The 19,608-nt window shown below is 43.8% G+C and overlaps 1 protein-coding gene across 1 annotated transcript in view; it reads right to left on the reverse strand.

The window, feature by feature from the left end:
* Positions 1-19,608, reverse strand: part of LOC149452024 (large neutral amino acids transporter small subunit 3-like) — a 463,531-nt gene that overhangs the window by 317,141 nt on the left and 126,782 nt on the right. Inside the window, exon 4 of the mRNA XM_089689865.1 lies at positions 16,337-16,392. Within this exon, the coding sequence (XP_089545991.1) occupies positions 16,337-16,392 (56 nt within the window). The remainder of the gene's footprint in view (positions 1-16,336; positions 16,393-19,608) is intronic.

A 19,608-nucleotide genomic window follows, 5' to 3' on the forward strand; every position in this document is an offset into this window, starting at 1 on the left:
AGAGACTGCAGACACAGTACAGGAGATGACCAGAGACTGCAGACACAGTACAGGAGATGACCAGAGACTGCAGACACAGTACAGGAGATAACCAGAGACTGCGGACAGTACAGGGGATGACCAGAGACTGCGGACAGTACAGGGGATGACCAGAGACTGCGGACAGTACAGGGGATGACCAGAGACTGCGGACAGCACAGGGATGACCAGAGACTGCGGACAGTACAGATGACTGCTGACCTTTGGGGAGGGAGGGGGAGCGGGTACCTGAATTTGACAGGTACCCGCTCTTACTTCCGCAGAGTTTTTTTTTATCTTACCTGTTCCTCGATCCTGCCGCGCGCTGTCTTCCCGGCTTCTGTCGTGTGGGCGCTCGTCGGACAGCCGGATGCCCAGTGCGCATGCGCGAGAAGCGCTGCGCTTTGTGATTGGTCCGGCGGCTTCTGGGATCTGTCATGTGTCCCAGGTACCGCCTTACCATTCACAAAGAGCACTGCTTCTTGTGCATGCGCACTTGGGACCCGGCTGTCACGCACACTACAGCCGGGAAGACAGCGCGCCGCTGGATTCTCCTGGCGTGCCCACAGATAAGTCTCGGCGTGCCGGCTGTGGCACGCGTGCCACGGGTTCGCCATCACTGATCTATACCATAGTTTGTAAACGCTATAACTTTTACACAAAGCAATCAATATACACTTATTGGGATTTTTTTTTACCAAAAACATGTAGCAGAATACATTTTGGCCTAAATTTATGACTAACTTTGAGTTTACAATATATTTTTTTATAGCTGAAAGTAGAAATATTGTTTTTTTTCAAAATTTTTGTGTTTTTTTTGTTTATAGCGCAAAAAATAAAAAGCGCACAGGTGATAAAATACTACCAAAAGAAAGCTCTATTTGTGTGAAAAAAAGGACGTAAATTTCGTTTGGGTACAGCATTGCATGACCGTGCAATTATCATTTGAATTAGTGCAGCGCTGTATAGCAAAAAAAGGCATAAATTACAGTATCTATACCATAGTTTGTAGACGCTATACCTTTCACACAAAGCAATCAATATACACTTATTGGGATTTTTTTTACCAAAAACATGTAGCAGAATACATTTTGGCTTAAATTTATGACTAACTTTGAGTTTACAATATATTTTTTATAGCTGAAAGTAGAAAATATTGTTTTTTTTCAACATTTTTGTGATTTTTTTGTTTATAGCGCAAAAAATAAAAAGTGCACAGGTGATAAAATACCACCAAAAGAAAGCTCTATTTGTGTGAAAAAAGGACGTAAATTTCATTTGGGTACAGCATTGCATGACCGCGCAATTATCATTTGAATTAGTGCAGCGCTGTATAGCAAAAAAAGGCATAAATTACAGTATCTATACCATAGTTTGTAGATGCTATAACTTTCACACAAAGCAATCAATATACACTTATTGGGATTTGTTTTACCAAAAACATGTAGCAGAATACATTTTGTCTTAAATTTATGACTAACTTTGAGTTTATAATATATTTTTTATAGCTGAAAGTAGAAAATATTGTTTTTTTTCAAAATTTTCGTGTTTTTTTTGTTTATAGCGCAAAAAATAAAAAGTGCACAGGTGATAAAATACCACCAAAAGAAAGCTCTATTTGTGTGAAAAAAAGGACGTAAATTTCATTTTGGGTACAGCATTGCATGACCGCGCAATTATCATTTGAATTAGTGCAGCGCTGTATAGTAAAAAAAGGCATAAATTACAGCATCTATACCATAGTTTGTAAACGCTATAACTTTTACACAAAGCAATCAATATACACTTATTGGGATTTTTTTTACCAAAAACATGTAGCAGAATACATTTTGGCTTAAATTTATGACTAACTTTGAGTTTACAATATATTTTTTTATAGCTGAAAGTAGAAAATATTGTTTTTTTTCAAAATTTTCGTGTTTTTTTGTTTATAGCGCAAAAAATAAAAAGCGCACAGGTGATAAAATACCACCAAAAGAAAGCTCTATTTGTGTGAAAAAAAGGACGTAAATTTCGTTTGGGTACAGCATTGCATGACCGCGCAATTATCATTTGAATTAGTGCAGCGCCAAAAAGCAAAAAAAGGCCAGGTCGTTAAGGGGGGTAAATCCTCAGGAGCTCAAGTGGTTAATGTGATATATAGTCATGGCTAAAAATATTGGCACCCCTGCATTTCTGTCAGATAATGTACCACTTCGCCCTGAAAATTGTTGCAGTTACAAATGTTTAGGCATTCTCATGTTTACTTCTTTGTTTTTATTGGTAGGACACAAAAAAAGTGGAGAAACAAAAAGAAAAAGCCAAATCTGACACATTACACACAAAACTCCAAAAATGGACTGGACAAAATTATTGGCACCTTCTCAAAATTGGAAGAAATAATTGCATTTCAAGTTTGTGATGCTCCTGTAATTTGTACTTAAACTCCCCTGTATTAATAAATGCTGACAATATAGAAATCACACTCGCAACCAGTTAAAATGGCTAAAAATTGACTCACCCTTTATGTTGTGTGATTCTGTGTGCCGCATAGAGAAAAGAAAGAGCAGCAAAGAATTGTCTGAGGATTTGAGAACAAAAATTATGGACAATCTCAAGGTTACAAGTCCATCGACAGACATCTTAATGTTCCTGTGTCCACTGTGTACAACATTGTCAGGAGGTTTTCAGCCCATGGCAGCTGCAGCTAATCTCCCTGGACATAGACCAAAGAGAAAAATTGATCAAGGATTGCAATGAAGGATTGTTCGAATGGTGGCTAAATAACCTTGATAAACTTCCAGACAAATTCAAGCTGACCTTCAGGCACAGGGTACAACTGTGCAAGCTTGCACTATACCATCTACATGAAAAGAGACGCTATGATAGGAGATCCAGGAGGACACTACTGCTGACACAGAATCATAGAGATTGGAGTTTGCCTAACTTACCTGAGGAAGCCAAAATCCTTTTGGGAGAATGTGCTGTGAACAGATGAAACACATTTACAGCTTTTTGGTAAAGCCCATCATTCTACTGTTTTCAGAAAAAGCAGTGAGGCCTTTAAAGAAAAGAGACCTTGAGCAGTTGGTGAAAGAGGAGTGGTCCAAATTTCCAGTAGAGGTGTAAAACTCATTGATGGTTACAGGGAGCAATTGATTTCAATTATTTTTTCCAAGAGATGTGCAGTGAAATATTAAATTAAGGGTGCCAATCATTTTGTTCAGTCCATTTTTGGAGTTTTGTGTGGAATGTGTAAGATTTGGCTTTTTGTTTCTCCACTTTTTTGTGTCATACCAAACAAAAGAAATAAACATGAGACTGCCTAAACATTTGTAGTTGCAACAATTTTCTGGGTGAAGTATCTAGCAGATATGCAGGGGTGCCAATTTTGGTCACAACATAAGATATACTGTGTGTGTGTGTGTGTATATATATATATATATATATATATATATATATATATATAAAATTTATGGTTTTTTTTTTTGGTCAATAATTTTTTTTTCTTTGGCTCACTTTTTTATTTATCCATACAGTATATAGATTAAATGTGTTTTCAGTTTTTTAGTATTTGATCTTATCTTTAATATTTATATTAACAGTGCTCTGTCATTTTGCCTTGTTGGCTTTTTAAAAAAAAGTTCAATGACTTTTGTAGATGTCTATTTCCTTTTCCCTCATTTTGCCAGCTTAAATAGCTTTTTTACCCTGAGGGGCAGGTCCCTGAAACACGTTCGTCTGGCCACTCAACCTTCTGACTTTGGACTCCCTCCATGGTCCAGAGGGAAGCCTCATGTTGAGAGAGGTTCTGGAGGTCTGGTCCAGCTGTCCTACATCTTGCATTGCTATTGAATGGATCCCCCACTCACCTTGCTGTTCTTATTCTCCAGTGTTGCTTAGCCCTCCTATTTTGTGGCATCAATCCCACCGAGCAGGGCAGAGGGCTTTGTGCACATGCTGACAGCTGCTTGATCTACAGCAGTGTGGTACACCTCTATCCAGCTCAGTGTTCCCTGGTTTGTGTATGCTGTTCACAGCTTCACAATTTCACCTCTGAAATGCTTCTCAGAGACTGTAAAGTAAATCTTCCAGTGGCATTTTAATAAACTTCTTTAAAAGGGCAGGTAGAAGTGCAAGCACCTTTGTAAATACTCTGGGTTCAGAAGATAGGCCTAATGGCAGTGATAAACTGATAGGATTTATTTTTACTGCAAACTGCAAAGCGCTGATGCAGTGGGTACATGAAAATGTGCAGGTAGGCATCTTGAATGTCTACTGATGTGGGACATACCTCTTGTCTCAGAAAAGCAATTACTGACCTTGCTGATCACATGCAAAACTTTGAAATATTTATATAGGCAGGTGCCAACTGCATCAAAGATATATTTTATTTGTAAGTTGCTGTTGGTATTGTTGGAGCTACCTTGCTGTGGTGTATCTGCCATTTGGTAGTACCCTTTAGATGGGATATTTAAAGTGTTACTAAACCCAGGATGCTGCATTCACTCTATCTGGTCTCCCACAGTACACACAACATGGAAATGCAACTATTTTAGTAAATATAAACTGATAAATAACTTTTCTCATCAGTAGTATATAGCAGTCTTATGACTTCTATTGGTGTCCAGCAGAGCACTGGTTACAGCTTGTAGGAGGAGTTTTCATTCTCCAGTAGCAGGATGCAGGACCTCTGACCTCTGTCTGGAGAGTGCTGATTGGCTTTGTGCTGATCACATGCACTCTCCCAAGAAAAAAACTCTGGCAATACACACCTAACTGAGCATGTGCAGCTTGCCCCCAGCCTCTCTTCTATCAGTAGATATTCGGGAGACACTGGAAGAAGGGGAGGATCAGAGAAGAGAGGATCAAACATCCTTTTTACACAATGTGGAGGATTAACCCCTTAGGTTCCACAGTGAGTATAACAAGCATGTTTAACTGCATATACAGACAATTTTACTGTTGTGGGTTTAGTTACACTTTAAGTGGGAAAGGATGGATCCCAAAAGCTTTGCTTTGGTGATTGGTCATGGAATAGAGAGGGATTATCCACATAGAGATATAGTGTTTAACTGATATGGGTCACCTCTTGACATGACCCTGAAATGGGACTGTAGTGAGCGAACCACTGATAGATGGCAACTACTATAATTCAAAGGAAGGAGATACCATAACATAGCCCTAAAAACTCTGCCATATGTTAACGGGGAATTCTGTTCATCTAATGCCTGTTGCACTGCCACGTGACTGTTGGAATTAACTGTATGGAAATAAGTTGTTTGACAATGCCAGTAATTCAGTAAATGAAGTTGCTAAGTGAATTGTCTGCTCTTATTTACTGGGAATACAGCTTGGGCCCGCTGTGCAACAGAACCCTCCTATGGACTGGGGCTGGGCCACAAGCATGCAAAGCCTTGCAAAGTATACAGCAGTTTCCCTCCATGCCTTTTGGGTTGAAGCAAAGTGTAAAGTATAACAAGTTTAAAGAACTTATGGAGGAAAATCAGAGTTCAACGCTATTTCCCTCAAACCAAATTCATAGTCAGCGCTGGGACAGGTGTTAATGGTGGGAGAAAAGATGTTCTGTTGCTACCCTTACCTTAAGGTGATTGGAGCTTCGCAAAGCTTTTGAACATGCCCCTTCAGCATAATCTTATAACCCTCCCCCACACCTGAAGACTTTAGTTTTTTGCTATTGTCTTTAGATGATGGACATCCTCTCCCTTACGGAGAAGTTTTTTATGCTTAACCAGTTTTATGGTTATTTTTTGGTTCTTCAATCAACTGCTGCTTGCACTCTTGTTCCTCATGTCCCTCGGTACCCTCTGTTCCACTTCCATTGGGGCCTGGGTTAGAGATACAAGTGAGGCCGACCTTGTCATTTTAGTCGTTCGTGATAATGTGCCTCTTTGTACATGCGGTACCCAAATATTTAATGCTATTACTAGTGTTGCACCGATACTGGTATCGGTGCCGATGCTAAGCATTTGCAAAAGTACTCATATTTGTGAAAATGCTCCCATACCTGAAACCGATACCTTTGTGGTACAATTTGAGTCCATAGAAAATTAATGTGTTCAAATCGCACCTGAAAGAACTGCATGTAATTTGGACAGGAATACGGTGCGATTCCTGTCTGAATCACATGCAGTTTTCCTGTGAGTGCAGTGCTATTTGAGCCATTCATTTTGTATGGCTCAAACCACACCGCAACTGCAGGGAAAACACATGTGATTCAGACAGGAATTGCACCACATTTCTGCATCTAATCGGTAATTGGTATCAGTGAGTACCTGAGCACAAGTATCCGTACTCATACTCGCCAATAAAAAAAATGGTATTGGTGCAACCCTAGCTATTACTTCACTTGAGATGCTATTAATGGAGACTGCAAATTACTACAATGCATCCTCTGCTCCTCTGTGAGCTACCCATAGTTGACATCCTGCCTTGCTGATGTTTTACCTCACTTTTCTTCTCTACTATATCTAGCACCCAGGTACAATCGGGGACCTAGTCATCAACCACCCCCCCCTTTCATTGCTGAAACCAAATCCATCCAATCTGGATTTAGCAAAACATTGTCAGAGGCTCTATAATAGGGAGACTTTCTAGATCTACCATCTCTGCCCTTGAAATGCGTAAGCTGCACCCTTTTGGATGGATTTGTTTCCAGTGGCTTGATGGGAATTGATATAGACACTCTATCGTGCACTTTTTTGAGTATATTTGCATATGTTTTTAATCAATAAAGAGTCCCATGGTAATGCACTAGGCTGGTGCGCCTTCTTTGTATGCTTGTTTTCTAGTATTGATTTTCCCCCAACTGAAGCGGGCAGCAAGCCGGTGCAGTGTGATGTGGAGGTCATCATAAGTGGCTACTAATTAGTATTTGGAAGATTGAAGAGAAGACTGCATGTGGACTGACTCCCTTGAGGGCCTTTTTTACCCGTAGTGATAAGATTTCTGTTTATGTACAACCTCAGATGCAATTAATTGCTATGCATCATTTTGCAGCAAGTAAATGACGCTGTACTCAAATAATTCAGCTGTCTTCTCTGTGCTAGTTTGTTGGGCAACGGCACTTTTGCAGTTGATGATGATGTCATGCTACAATGCACAATGGAGACATAGGAGGATGATGAATGCTTGGTTAGCCACTCCACTATTTCCTCCAGATGCTATGGTTGTATACTATACAACTGCCTCCCCCTTTAGGCCTCCTAGACATGATGTTAATGGGGAGTTATTCCTGGTTTTATTAGTGGGTATGACAATAGCTGTATGGACAATGTGATACTATGGTGCACTTACTGCAAATGTGGTCCTTTAGAGGACTAAGTGACGCCACAGCAGTATGCAGTACTGAGCTGCAAATAAAGGGTAGTTTTAGTGGGGTTACCAATAACTTCATGCTTCTGACTCCATGAACAACAAAAAAAGAAAAACAAAATTAAACATAAATAAAAGAGCTCAAGTCTTTAGCTTGCAAATTGTGGGAGGCCCTCTTACACAAACCCATTTTGACTATCACCAGGAGCCAGAGGATATTGGTGGGTTTTGTCTTTCTGGCTTGTCATGGAAATTTTGTATTTACAGGTTGAACTTTAAATGTGTCATATATTAGTGTTATTCATATGTCTCTCGTGTGGCTTAATTAAAGCTCTGAAGGCTGCAATTGGGCCATGCGCATGTACAATGTATGTATTACAGTACTCAGCTCGGTAATGGATGAGATGGCAGATCTGCGCTTATAGACCGGCGTGTATACCACCACGGCATTCGATGCGAATGCCGCCGGCGGTAGGCCGCGGGCCTGTATCCACATATCAGCAGCATAGTACCACATGGACTTTGTATCGCCAGGCAGTGCGAACTCCGCGTGTAGGCTCATGTATATCTTACAAGCCATTACCGACCTGAACTGTATCTGGATGGATGTGTTTTAATAAAGATCGTATCGGGCCCATTCAGATACAGACTGACACTGTTTAATCTAGGGGATGCTTGTACAGAGAATGGACATACTGCTAGAAGCTGATAGGATAGGGGGAAGTTTACTCTCCTCAGAGAGCTCACCATGGGAAAGGGGGAGGGGAGAACTGGTTTCCAGTATAGATAAAAGGAAAGGCTATGCTCCAATCAGGATGTAAATTCTGTGTATAGACACTCCCCATGCATTGTTCTGTGGGAGGGGATTGACCTGACTCATGTGGGGGGCGTGTGTGTGTTTGTAATAAAACCGGAGGCTGAGGATGGAAACGGTCTCTATGTGAATTCCAACAGCAACCTGAGAGTGTCACCTGATCATTCCTGGGTAACGGGATCTCCATTTCCCCACATCTCAACAGAGCTAAACCAGTTGGAGGCGCAGGAATCATGGAGCTAAGCTGCAGTCGCGGTAAGCAAAGTTCGCACAGCTTTATGGGGGATTTCTGCGCATCCAACTGCGAGTACTCACGGTAAGGAAAAATTCGTTCAAAGCGAATTTCCAAGACAGGCTGTTCGCCAGATGCTGGCCAAGGCCCTGCGGCAACAGTTTCTCCTTCTTTATGAAGTCAAACAAAGACTCATGGCAACTATGGTACATGAGAAGTTCACCTTGATACTGAAAGATACCCACATCAGGTTTTTGAAGGTCTTGGACCTGTGGGTTTCATACAATGATAGCCTGAACCTAGAAAGCACCTTACTTTCAGTCTGACCAGGCCCCCTGTGTGTTTTCATATTATATATTGGTCTGGACGCTGTGGGAATTCCCATCTGTGACTGCTGTAGCCTGCTGACTTGCATCTCCTCTGAAATCACACCCTTGCACTGGACACACACAAGGCAGTGAGGGATTTCAGCCCCCACCCCCATTCTCCTCTCAGACTGTAATAGAGAGCGAGCCAATCAGAAGAGCCATTAAAGGAGCCAATGATAGGGACTTTCTCAAGTAGGAGGTGCAGCTGCAAAGCACTGAGGAACTTGAACAGAAACTGCATGATAGGCTTATATAGGAATAGAACTACACAGGCCAGCTTGCTTAGTGAGCGCAGAGTGAAGAACTCCATCTTGTTTTTCCTGAGGGGAAGCAGTCTGCATGTGGCAAGGAGGCAGTCTGCATGTGGCAAAGAAGTGCTTAGGGCAGCAATGGGCAAACTACGACCTTTTAATCCGGCCCGCGGAGCATGGCAAACTTTGCCTGTCAGGATGTGTGTAGGCGGGGCACCGTGAGGAGCGGGGCAGCGTGAGGCGGGGCAGCAGGGGAGCTAGGCTCCTCTCACAGTCCGCCCTGAAGACCGGAACGGCGCGGGAACACGGAGAGAGGAACGCGCGGAGCAAAGGTAAGTGAATTGACACAATATGGGGAATGAATTACTATAGGGGGGATGAATTACTATAGGGGGGATGAATTACTATGGGGGATGAATTACTATGGGGGATGAATTACTATAGGGGGGATGAATTACTATATGGGGGATGAATTACTATGGGGGATGAATTACTATATGGGGGATGAATTACTATGGGGGATGAATTACTATATGGGGGGATGAATTACTATAGGGGGGATGAATTACTATGGGGGATGAATTACTATATGGGGGGTGAATTACTATGGGGGATGAATTACTATATGGGGGATGAATTACTATATGGGGGATGAATTACTATAGGGGGGATGAATTACTATGGGGGATGAATTACTATGGGGGATGAATTACTATATGGGGGATGAATTACTATGGGGGATGAATTACTATAGGGGGGATGAATTACTATATGGGGGATGAATTACTATAGGGGGGATGAATTACTATGGGGGATGAATTACTATATGGGGGATGAATTACTATGGGGGATGAATTACTATGGGGGATGAATTACTATATGGGGGATGAATTACTATATGGGGGATGATTTACTATGGGGGATTAATTACTATGCTTACTATGGGGGAATATTACTATACTTACTATGGATGACACATACACATCATTCATCTACTCTTGGTCCGGCCCCCGGGTCCAATATATGAACCCATTGCGGCCCTCAAGTCAAAAAGTTTGCCCACCCCTGGCTTCACTGCATGCTTAGTTATCTGCATCAGTCAAGGGAACATCCAAACTGAGAGAAGTGGCCTACAGACCTGTACCCCTTCACCTCCCCCGACCCGATCAGCACCCCACTCACCCCAACATGCCACCTGCATTCCTTCTCCTCGTCCTCCTCTCCTCCATCCCAAAAATCGCCTCCCTCTACCCTCCTACCCCCCCACAACAGCTCTACATTGCCCCTTCACTTCTCTCCTCTCCCCACTACGGCACCCACCACCTCCTCCTGTTACTCCACTCCCCCGTCGACCCACGTGCCACCACTATAAGACCCACACGCTCCTACACTTCCCGTTCCCATGCCGCCTTCCTCACCCTTCTCCTATCTGCGGGGGACATCTCCCCGAACCCTGGCCTCTCACCACCTCACCCCCCCTAGGGACCTCCCTGCTCACGCCATCCGCCGCAACCCCCTCAACCTCATACCTGTACCCCTCCTCCCCGCATCCATCCCCACTCTCTCGGTTGCACTCCTGAACGCCCGCTCGGTTTGCAACAAGCTTACCGCCATCCATGACCTCTTTATCTCCCACTCCCTCCACCTCCTAGCGGTCACCGAAACCTGGGTACAGGCCACTGACTCTACCTCCCCTGCGGCACTCACCCATGGAGGTCTCATCTGGACCCATTCACCAAGACCGAGCGGTCGCAGAGGTGGTGATGTCGGCTTGCTCCTATCACTGCTGTGCACTTTCCAGGTCCTCCCTAACCCCCCCTCTCTGTCCTTCTCCTCCTTCTAGGCACACTGCATCTGGCTCTTCTCCCCCACCCCCCTAGGGATCGCAGTGATCTACAGACTTTCCGGGTCCATACTCGGCTTCCTGGATGACTTCGCCGCCTGGCTTCCCTTCTTCCTCTCCTCTGAGCTACCGACCATCATCCTTGGGGACTTCAATATCCCCATCAACGATAACAACCCGGCTACTTCCCAGCTCCTCCACCTAACCTCCTCCTTCACGCTCACACAATACACTCAATCCTCCACCCACATCGATGGGAACACCCTGGACCTCGTCTTCTCCCACCTCTGTACCCTCAACCAGTTCACTAACACCCCCTTCCCTCTCTCTGACCACCACCTCCTCACGTTCTCCATCTCCCCTTCCCCTAACCCCCCCCCCCCAAAGCGCCAAACCACCACCAGCCGCAACCTCCACTCTGCTGCCAACCGTCTACACGACAGCATCCTTCCACTGTCATGTCCTGACCTAGCCACCACCATGTACAACGACTCACTGTCAGCTGCCCTAGACTCTCTGGCACCCCTAACCACACACAACATCAAACCTAGACCGCTTCAACCATGGCAGAACGGCCATACTAAATGCCTCAAATGACACTGGAGAGACTATGGCACAAAACCAGGTCCCCTTGTGCGTTCTCCCTCTACAAATCTGCCTTCCTCTCTTACACCTCCTTTCTCCACCCCGCCAAGCAGGCCTACTTCCTAAACCTGATCAACACCCTCTCCACCTGCCCTCGCCGACTCTTCTCCACCTTCAACTCTCTCCCCCACCTCCTCCACTCAGCACCTCAGTCACCGCTCACGAGATTGCCACTCATTTCCACAACAAGATTGACGCAATCCATAAGGACATAGTCAACTCGCAATCTACCTCCTCACATATAATTTACCTCTCCACCCCTCACCTCACCCCCAAAGTCTCCGCCCACATCACTCACCTCCTAAACGGCATCTCTGACTGGATGTCGCTCCATTTCCTCAAGCTTAACCTCTCCAAAACCAAGCTCCTTGTCTTTCCCCCTGCCCACACCCCCCCCATCCTATCCATCACTACCAACAACACCACCATCAATCCCGCCCCGCAAGCCAAGGTCCTTGGCGTCATTCTGGACTCAAACCTTTCCTTCCAACCTCATGTTAAATCACTTACAAACACATGCAGGCTCCACCTCTGCAACATCACCAAGATAAGTACCTTCCTTACCCCAGACACCACTAAACTACTTGTACACTCCCTGATTATCTCATGCCTTGACTATTGCAACTCCCTTCTCACCGGCCTACCCCAGAGCAGGCTCTCCCCGCTTCAGACCATCCTGAACTCAGCGACCAGACTCATCCACCTCACCAACCGCTCCACCTCTGCCACCCCCTCTGCCTATCCCTCCACTGGCTCCCGGTTGCCCAACGCATCAAATTTAAACTACTAACTCTGACCTACAAAGCCATTCACAACACTGCCCCTAACTACCTCACCAACCTGATTCCCAAATACCACCGTACCCTTCGCTCCTCACAGGACCTCATTCTATCTTGCTCCCTGGTCTCCTCCTCCCACGCACGACTGCAAGACTTCTCCATGTCCTCCCCCATCCTCTGGAACTCACTACCCCAATCCATCAGACTGTCACCTTCCCTTCTCACCTTCAGGCGCTCCCTGAAAACCCACCTCTTCAGGGAAGCCTACCCCACCCTCACCTAACAGCCGTTGTCCTTCATTCCTCCCACCACTCCATCCCCCACAGCCACTTCCTCCTGTACCACTACCCCCTCCCTCCTAGATTGTAAGCTCGAAAGAGTAGGGCCCTCTAACCCCTCCTGTGCTGTTTGTTGTTGCTGCACTGTTTCATGTATTGTTCCCCCCCTCTATTGTACAGCGCTGAGCAAACCCTTTAGCGCTATATAAACTCGATGTAATAATAATAATAATACAGTACAGTGCCTACACCAACAGTGTGAAGTGCTCATTGTGAGGTCACCAGAGGAGCCTGTCATTTCCAGGACGATTGTTTGGGCCTTAGTCACAGGATCTGGTGAGAGGGATTTTCCCCACTGGCAGATGACAGAAACACTGCACACATACAGAAACATTACACTATTCCCATACTCACCAGGCACTGGGTTGTGTAGATGGCCCTGCTAAACAAACACAGTATTTGCTTTGCTACAGGATTACAATTATACTTTACCATAGGAGTTTAAGTGCACCAACAAAAGTGGCTAGCTGAAGATCCCAAGATTCATCCTGTTACCAAGAAATTACTGGTGCCATACAGGCACGTGCATGCGTGTTCAAGCCTCTATATTGCATGGTGTGTGAGGGAATAGCTTTACCTTGGAAAGTAGCTATTAAGCATCAGTTGGGTACAGTGTTTGCCTATTGGGCTTGTGGTGTCAGGGGTTAGAAGGGAGAAGTCTGACACAACAGAGTGTCATTCTTCTGTTCTCCTCCTGCTTGGACATCATAGAGCCGAATTTATGTAGAGGAGTTAAACCCACTTTGAGGTTGCCATTTAAGTGTTTGCCTCTGCTCTTGGGGTATTCACGGTTGGAATCCCCTGAAAGCAGCCTGAGTGTAAAAGTGAGCTATATTGCTTTCGGTCACAGTATTTGCTGTTCTCTTGATTCACCTAACGTATACCTGTTGTTAATGTTTATTACTTCCCATAGAGGTCTTACAGTAAAGCTGATCTCTGTGTTTATTAAGTGTGTGCTTTTCATTGGTCCTCGCACTTACACTATTGCCAGGTGTGTCAGTTGGGGCTGAGACAGTTCATGGGGTTGAGAGGCGGAGTGAAAAAACTGAAGCAGCCCCTTCAGGGGTATTGCTACACCTCATTAAAATCTTTGCAAAGTAAATGAAAGAGCTCAAGGACCAGAAAAATGTAAATACAATTTAAACAGCTCCAAACACCAATGCTAATAAGATAAAAGTAAAAAAAGAAAGCATGAATATGAACACGGATATAAACAAAATCTAAACAAAAGAAAACTAAACATCTCCCAAAAAAGGGGAGGGGGACATCAGCAGCACGGCAACAGAACCTGTCACTGACATATGGGGGTTCATTTACTAAAGCTGGTTCACTCAGAATCTCGTGCACTTCTGCACAGAAACCAATCAGTTTATAGGTTTTATAGCTAAGGCTTAATTGAACAAGCTGAGGTTAGAAGCTGATAGGTTACCATATGCAAAGGTGCAGAAGATTCTGAGTAAACCAGTTTTAGTAAATAAACCCATAGTCTTAAGAAGCATCACAAACTGCAATTTACTTCAATGTATCAGTGAATATAGTACTGTATATATCTCTTCCCAAAAGCTGTCCATCACTCTCACTAAACTCCAACACACTGAGGGTTATTTACTAAAAACTGGAGAGTGTAAAATCTGGTGTAACTCTGCATAGAAAACTAGTCAGCCTCCAGGTTTTACACCCCGGTCTCACAGACCCTGACTTTGAAATAATGCAACTTACAGTGAAGTTGCATGATTTCAAAGTCAAATGACATGCCCACTTGAGGTGTGATTTGCAAGACATCTAACACAGATGTCTATGCAAATCATACCAAAAAGTAGTGCATGCACTACTTTAGAAATCGGTACAGCTCCGACCAAGTTGGAACCACACCAATATGACCGATGTAATTGCGGACAATAGGGTACGACTTGCCATGTGATTTGCAAGTCTTATGATATGCAAATTGCATGCCAAGTCCCACCCAGTATGACCAGGACTTATTGTCAACGCTTAATTGAACAAGCTGAAGATAGAAGCTGATTTGGTTACCGTGCACAGCTGCACCAGATTGTGAGCGCACCAGTTTTAGTATTACTACTCCATTGACAAAGAACTAATGGGAGAGCAGAGTTATAATGTTTTTTTTTTGCAAATATTTGTGAGACATTTGGCTGGGCAATTCCTGCCAAACATCCCCAAAGTATGGACTGAATCCAAACTTCTGGTCGGGTGAAATTCGGTCTAAACATGGATTCAGTCCAAACAAATATCTCATCCCTATTCAGAACATGTTTTTAATCTGTCTAATGTGCAGACTGCCATGTATTTGCCTGATCAAGTAGAAAAAAAAAACAACTGGATTGGGTGGCTATCATATCACATCTATGAGTGTATACGTGATTTGAAACTTGATTGAAAAAAACTACTTTGGTCAACGAAACAAAAATATCCAGTTAATTGACAAGTAAATTGGTTTTGCTAAACATTAACCTCTTGCCGACCGCGCATAGCCGAATGACGGCTTCACCGCGGCCGGCCAGTTCTGGGTGGACGTCATATGACGTCCTCCCAGAACGCGCTCTCCTGCGCGCCCCAGGGGGCGCGCACCCGGCGATCTCCGTGATCGCTGTGTCCTACGGACACAGCTGATCACGTGATGTGGTAAAAGGCCAATCACACCGGCCTTTTACCACCTGATCAGCGGTGTCCAATGACTCGCTGATCAGAGGGAAATGCAAGTGCCGGTTCTCGGCTGCACTTTCCTCACACTGTCAGATCGTGAGGAAAGTACTGCCGAGAACCGGCATTTGTCAGAGCGGGGATCGGCACCGATCATCAGGGCACTGATGATCAGTGCCCTGATGATCGGTGCCCAGCAGTGCCACCCGCAAGTTCCGCCCAGCAGTGCGCCCACTAGCTCCGCCCACCCGTGCCCAGCAGTGCACCCACCTGTGCCCAGCAGTGCACCCACCTATGCCCAGCAGTGCACCCACCTGTGCCACACTGCAGTGCCACCTACATGTGCCCAGCAGTGCCACCCACCTGTGCCCACCCACCTGTGCCCACCAGTGCCACCCACCTGTGCCCACCCACCAGTGCTGCCCACCAGTGCCACCCACCAGTGCAGCCCAGCAGTGCTGCCAGTCAGTGCCACCAGTCAGTGCCCAGGGGTTGTGCCAGTCAGTGCCGCCAGTCAGTGCCCAGCAGTGATGCCAGTCAGTACCGTCTATCAGTACCCATCATCAGTGTCACCTATCAGTGCCGCCTATCAGTGCTGCATATTAGTGCCGCCTATCCGTGACACCTCATTAGTGCTGTCTATCAGTGCCGCCTATCCGTGACACCTCATTAGTACTGCCTATCAGTGCCCTTTAGTGCTGCCTATCAGTGCCGCCTATCAGTGCCCATCAGTGCTGCCTCATCAACGCACATCAGTGAAGGAGAAAAAATGCCTGTTTGAAAAATTTTATAATAGAAACAAAGAAACTTTTTTTTTTTTCAAATTTTTTGCACTTTTTTATTTATAGCGCAAAAAGTAAAGTGCCCAGCGGGGAGTAAATACCACCAAAGAAAGCTCTATTTGTGAGGAAAAAATGATCAAAATTTCATATGGGTACAATGTTGCATGACCGCGCAATTGTCAATCAAAGTGCGGCAGCGCTGAAAGCTGAAAATTGGCCTGGTAAGGAAGGGGGTATAAGTGCCCGGTAGGCAAGTGGTTAAGCAGTTTACAGCTGACAAAAATTACATACCTGAATGATCATATCCAGCAAGAGCCATTAGAGCACATGACAGAGCAAAACAGAAGCTGTAAAAAGTGAGAGGAGTTAGTTTAAAAAAAAAAAGAATAATGTACTTCCACATCAAAACACACAATAATTATGTCTTAAAACAAGAAAAACTTGTCAAACTAAACATGCCTTTTAAAACCAACATTGCTATCCAACACACTCCATGCTGAACACTCTGGAGGTGTTCAGCATGGAGTGTGTTAAATAGCAATGTTGATTTGCAATGTTTTAAACTGTGAACAACACAAATTGTTACATTTGCATAACCCATCCCAATTTTGCAAAGTGTGCTTCTATTAGGTCCTTTCCTCATTGGAGAAAATGTAAAGCAACCTGATATCCATGGTTTGGTTATCCCATGAAAATTGTTGACTTTATTTTAACATATTTGAGCAGTGGGGTTGATTTACTAAAGGTAAATATACTGTGCACCAATATACTGTGCACCTGTAAGTGCAGTTGCTTTATATCCGAGGGGATGCTCCAAAATGAGGCGAAGCTCTGCTGATTTCTTTCATCCAACCAACCATGCGACAGCAAAAATGCTGGGTTTTTTTTTCCTTGCATGTTCCCCCCAGACCTAGAGTAACTGCACTTTCAGTGCACTTGCAATGCACAGCCTATTTGCCTTTAGTAAATCAACCCCACTAAATTGTTACCCAAAGGTGTCTATAAATAAAGGGGATATACTAGATTAATCAAACAAGAAATTGCATTTTTAATTAGAATACAAGGAAAAATGCAAAAAGCGAAAGATTTTTCTTTTTTGAACCTCTCATGAAATTTGAATTGGTCCAATCTCTTTCTGATTGTAGATGCATGCACTTTGACCTTAACTGTTGCAAGAGTTACTTGAGCACCACACAGTGGCATTTTGGGGTCTTTGGAGACTTTTTGTTTCAACAATAAAAAAATTGTTGCATTTGCTTGACTGGCCATTTCTGGACAAATTAGCATTTTGTAAAATCCACACTAGTTGCAGATTGTTTTCCTTACTGTGTAATGATTGCATGGTGGCTCTAAATATGCTGGTTAAACAGGAAGAGAGGGGATGCATTTAGCAATATGTCAGAAAGCGGATCTAATAGTAGTCTGGATAGAAAGAAGATCAGATGGACTATGTGTTTAGGAAGAGAACAATAAAACTGACCATGATGTGAAAAGATGAGCAGCCATTGTCACACTGTAACCAAGTGAAGATTTTTCCTATTGAAGAAACATGTATCAACCATCAGAACATTAACTATTTGAAGTTAAGTAATGTTGAATTATTATTTTTGATAGATTTAGTTGATCACATGTGTATTTGTGAGTGGCTAGATTTATAATTTCCTCTGTGCCTATTATTCTATTTCAGTTTTTCTCAGCCTTTTTTCAGTCAAGGCACTCTTTAAAGTTATGAACAATCTTGAGGCACCCTTTAAAATTATTGACAGTCTCAAGGCAACCATTCTAAAATGTAAAAAACTATTCTAATAGTTTTACCTAATGCAGCAACACCCACACATGTAGGCAAATACACTTTTAGGCACTGACACTGAACAGTATCCCAATGTTTCTCTTCTCCCTCTGTTTCTCTCTATCAAACAGCTAATTTGACCCCATTACTGACAGAGAGGGGCAGGGGAGGGTGAATCAAAGAGGCCGTGCAGGCAACCGGCATCCTCCATATCAACTGATGGCATCACTGGTTGTTAGGACACCAGCGGCTAGAAGGTTGCAATAGTGCACAATGAAAACCTATCGCTTTGTGTAACTAAGAGGCAGGCTGGATCTACCTGCTGGCTTGAATACAATTTTTGGGCAATTTGTAGGCATTTTGCCAAGGCACCCATGAAGAAACTTCAAGGCAACCCAGGGTTTAAAAAGGCTGCTCTATTTAACCTTCTGTACACCCTTTTACAACTTCAATTCAGTTAAAATAGAACTATAAGCAAAACTTTTTTTTCTTTTTGGATAGAGCAAGTGAGGGCTATAACCCTGTCAGATGTTTTTTTTGTTTTCCATCTGTGCCCCATTGCAGAGATTTCTCTTCACTTCCTGTCCCATAGCCAAACACGAAGTGAGAGGAAATCCCTGCAAATTAAGGGAATTCCTTGGGGACCCCCAGGCCACCAGAATTAGTGTTTTCCCATTGGAAGATTTCCCTCTATTACTTTTCTGGGACAACTCAAAATTTGGGATTTTATTTTACTTTCACTTTCAATGATAATGCTAAACAGGACAAAAAGAGAGGGCAAACCTCCACAACCGGGCGCAGACAGCAATAAAAGCTGATAAGCCTTCAAATCCCTCTCCACTCTATTCAAAACTAAGAAAAAAGTTTTGCCTTTAGTTATACTTTAAAGATAACCTTTTTACACCTTATCTGTGAAAATTCAGCTGTACAACCTAAGATAAACATTTCACAATCCAAAACAGAACAAGCCCTCAATATCAAAAATCAGACAATATTTTAGCATAATAATGATACCCAGTTAAGCTCATGGACTGGTCAAATAGATTATGCCACTGCACAGGAAACCTAAATAACAGTGAAATCCAAAATGTAAAGTAACTTCTGTCAGTAATGTCTAATCCAGACCTGATGTGAAAAAAACTGTTGCGACATCTATAGATAAAAAGATGTCCATTAGAAACACATTGAATTCCAAAGAGATAGAGGTAAAATTAGAAACTGTCAGTTTCCACTGATAATTCCCAGCTGCACAAATTATCCACAATTCAAAGGTTGGTAGGGAGTTCACAGTTCCGACATAAGTCTTCTGTTGCCCACTGCATAAATCTAGTTGGTAGCAGTGGTAAGTACACTCAATTTGTCCTACCAAAGCAAATCACTGTTATATGCCAATCCATATGATGAAACTCTGTGTATTAACTATAAGGGATAGATAGAAGTTCTATCTTAAAGCGGAGTTCCACCCAAAAATGGAAGCTCTCCTTGTTTGCCCCTCCACTGCCATACTTCCGGCTCAGTTCATCATGGAGAAGAGAGACGGAAGTGCGGCCCCCTCCTTTTTCCCATAGTATCCAGAGAACCTCCTCAGGTCCCAGAAGACTGCCGGAACAATCAGGATGTGCAGCGTGAATCGCGCATGTGCAGTGGGCACCCCACTGTCACAGCCTGTTGCCCACAGTTGAGATGCCATGGAGAGGAGTGAAGGGACAGCGCGGGTGAGCACATCGCTGGACCCTGGGTCAGGTAAGTGTGTGTTTATTAAAAGTCAGGAGCA

The sequence above is a fragment of the Staurois parvus genome, unplaced genomic scaffold (genome assembly GCF_062004578.1).
Source record: "Staurois parvus isolate SC_StPar_1 unplaced genomic scaffold, SC_StPar_1.0 ptg000502l, whole genome shotgun sequence".
NCBI lineage: Eukaryota > Metazoa > Chordata > Amphibia > Anura > Ranidae > Staurois > Staurois parvus.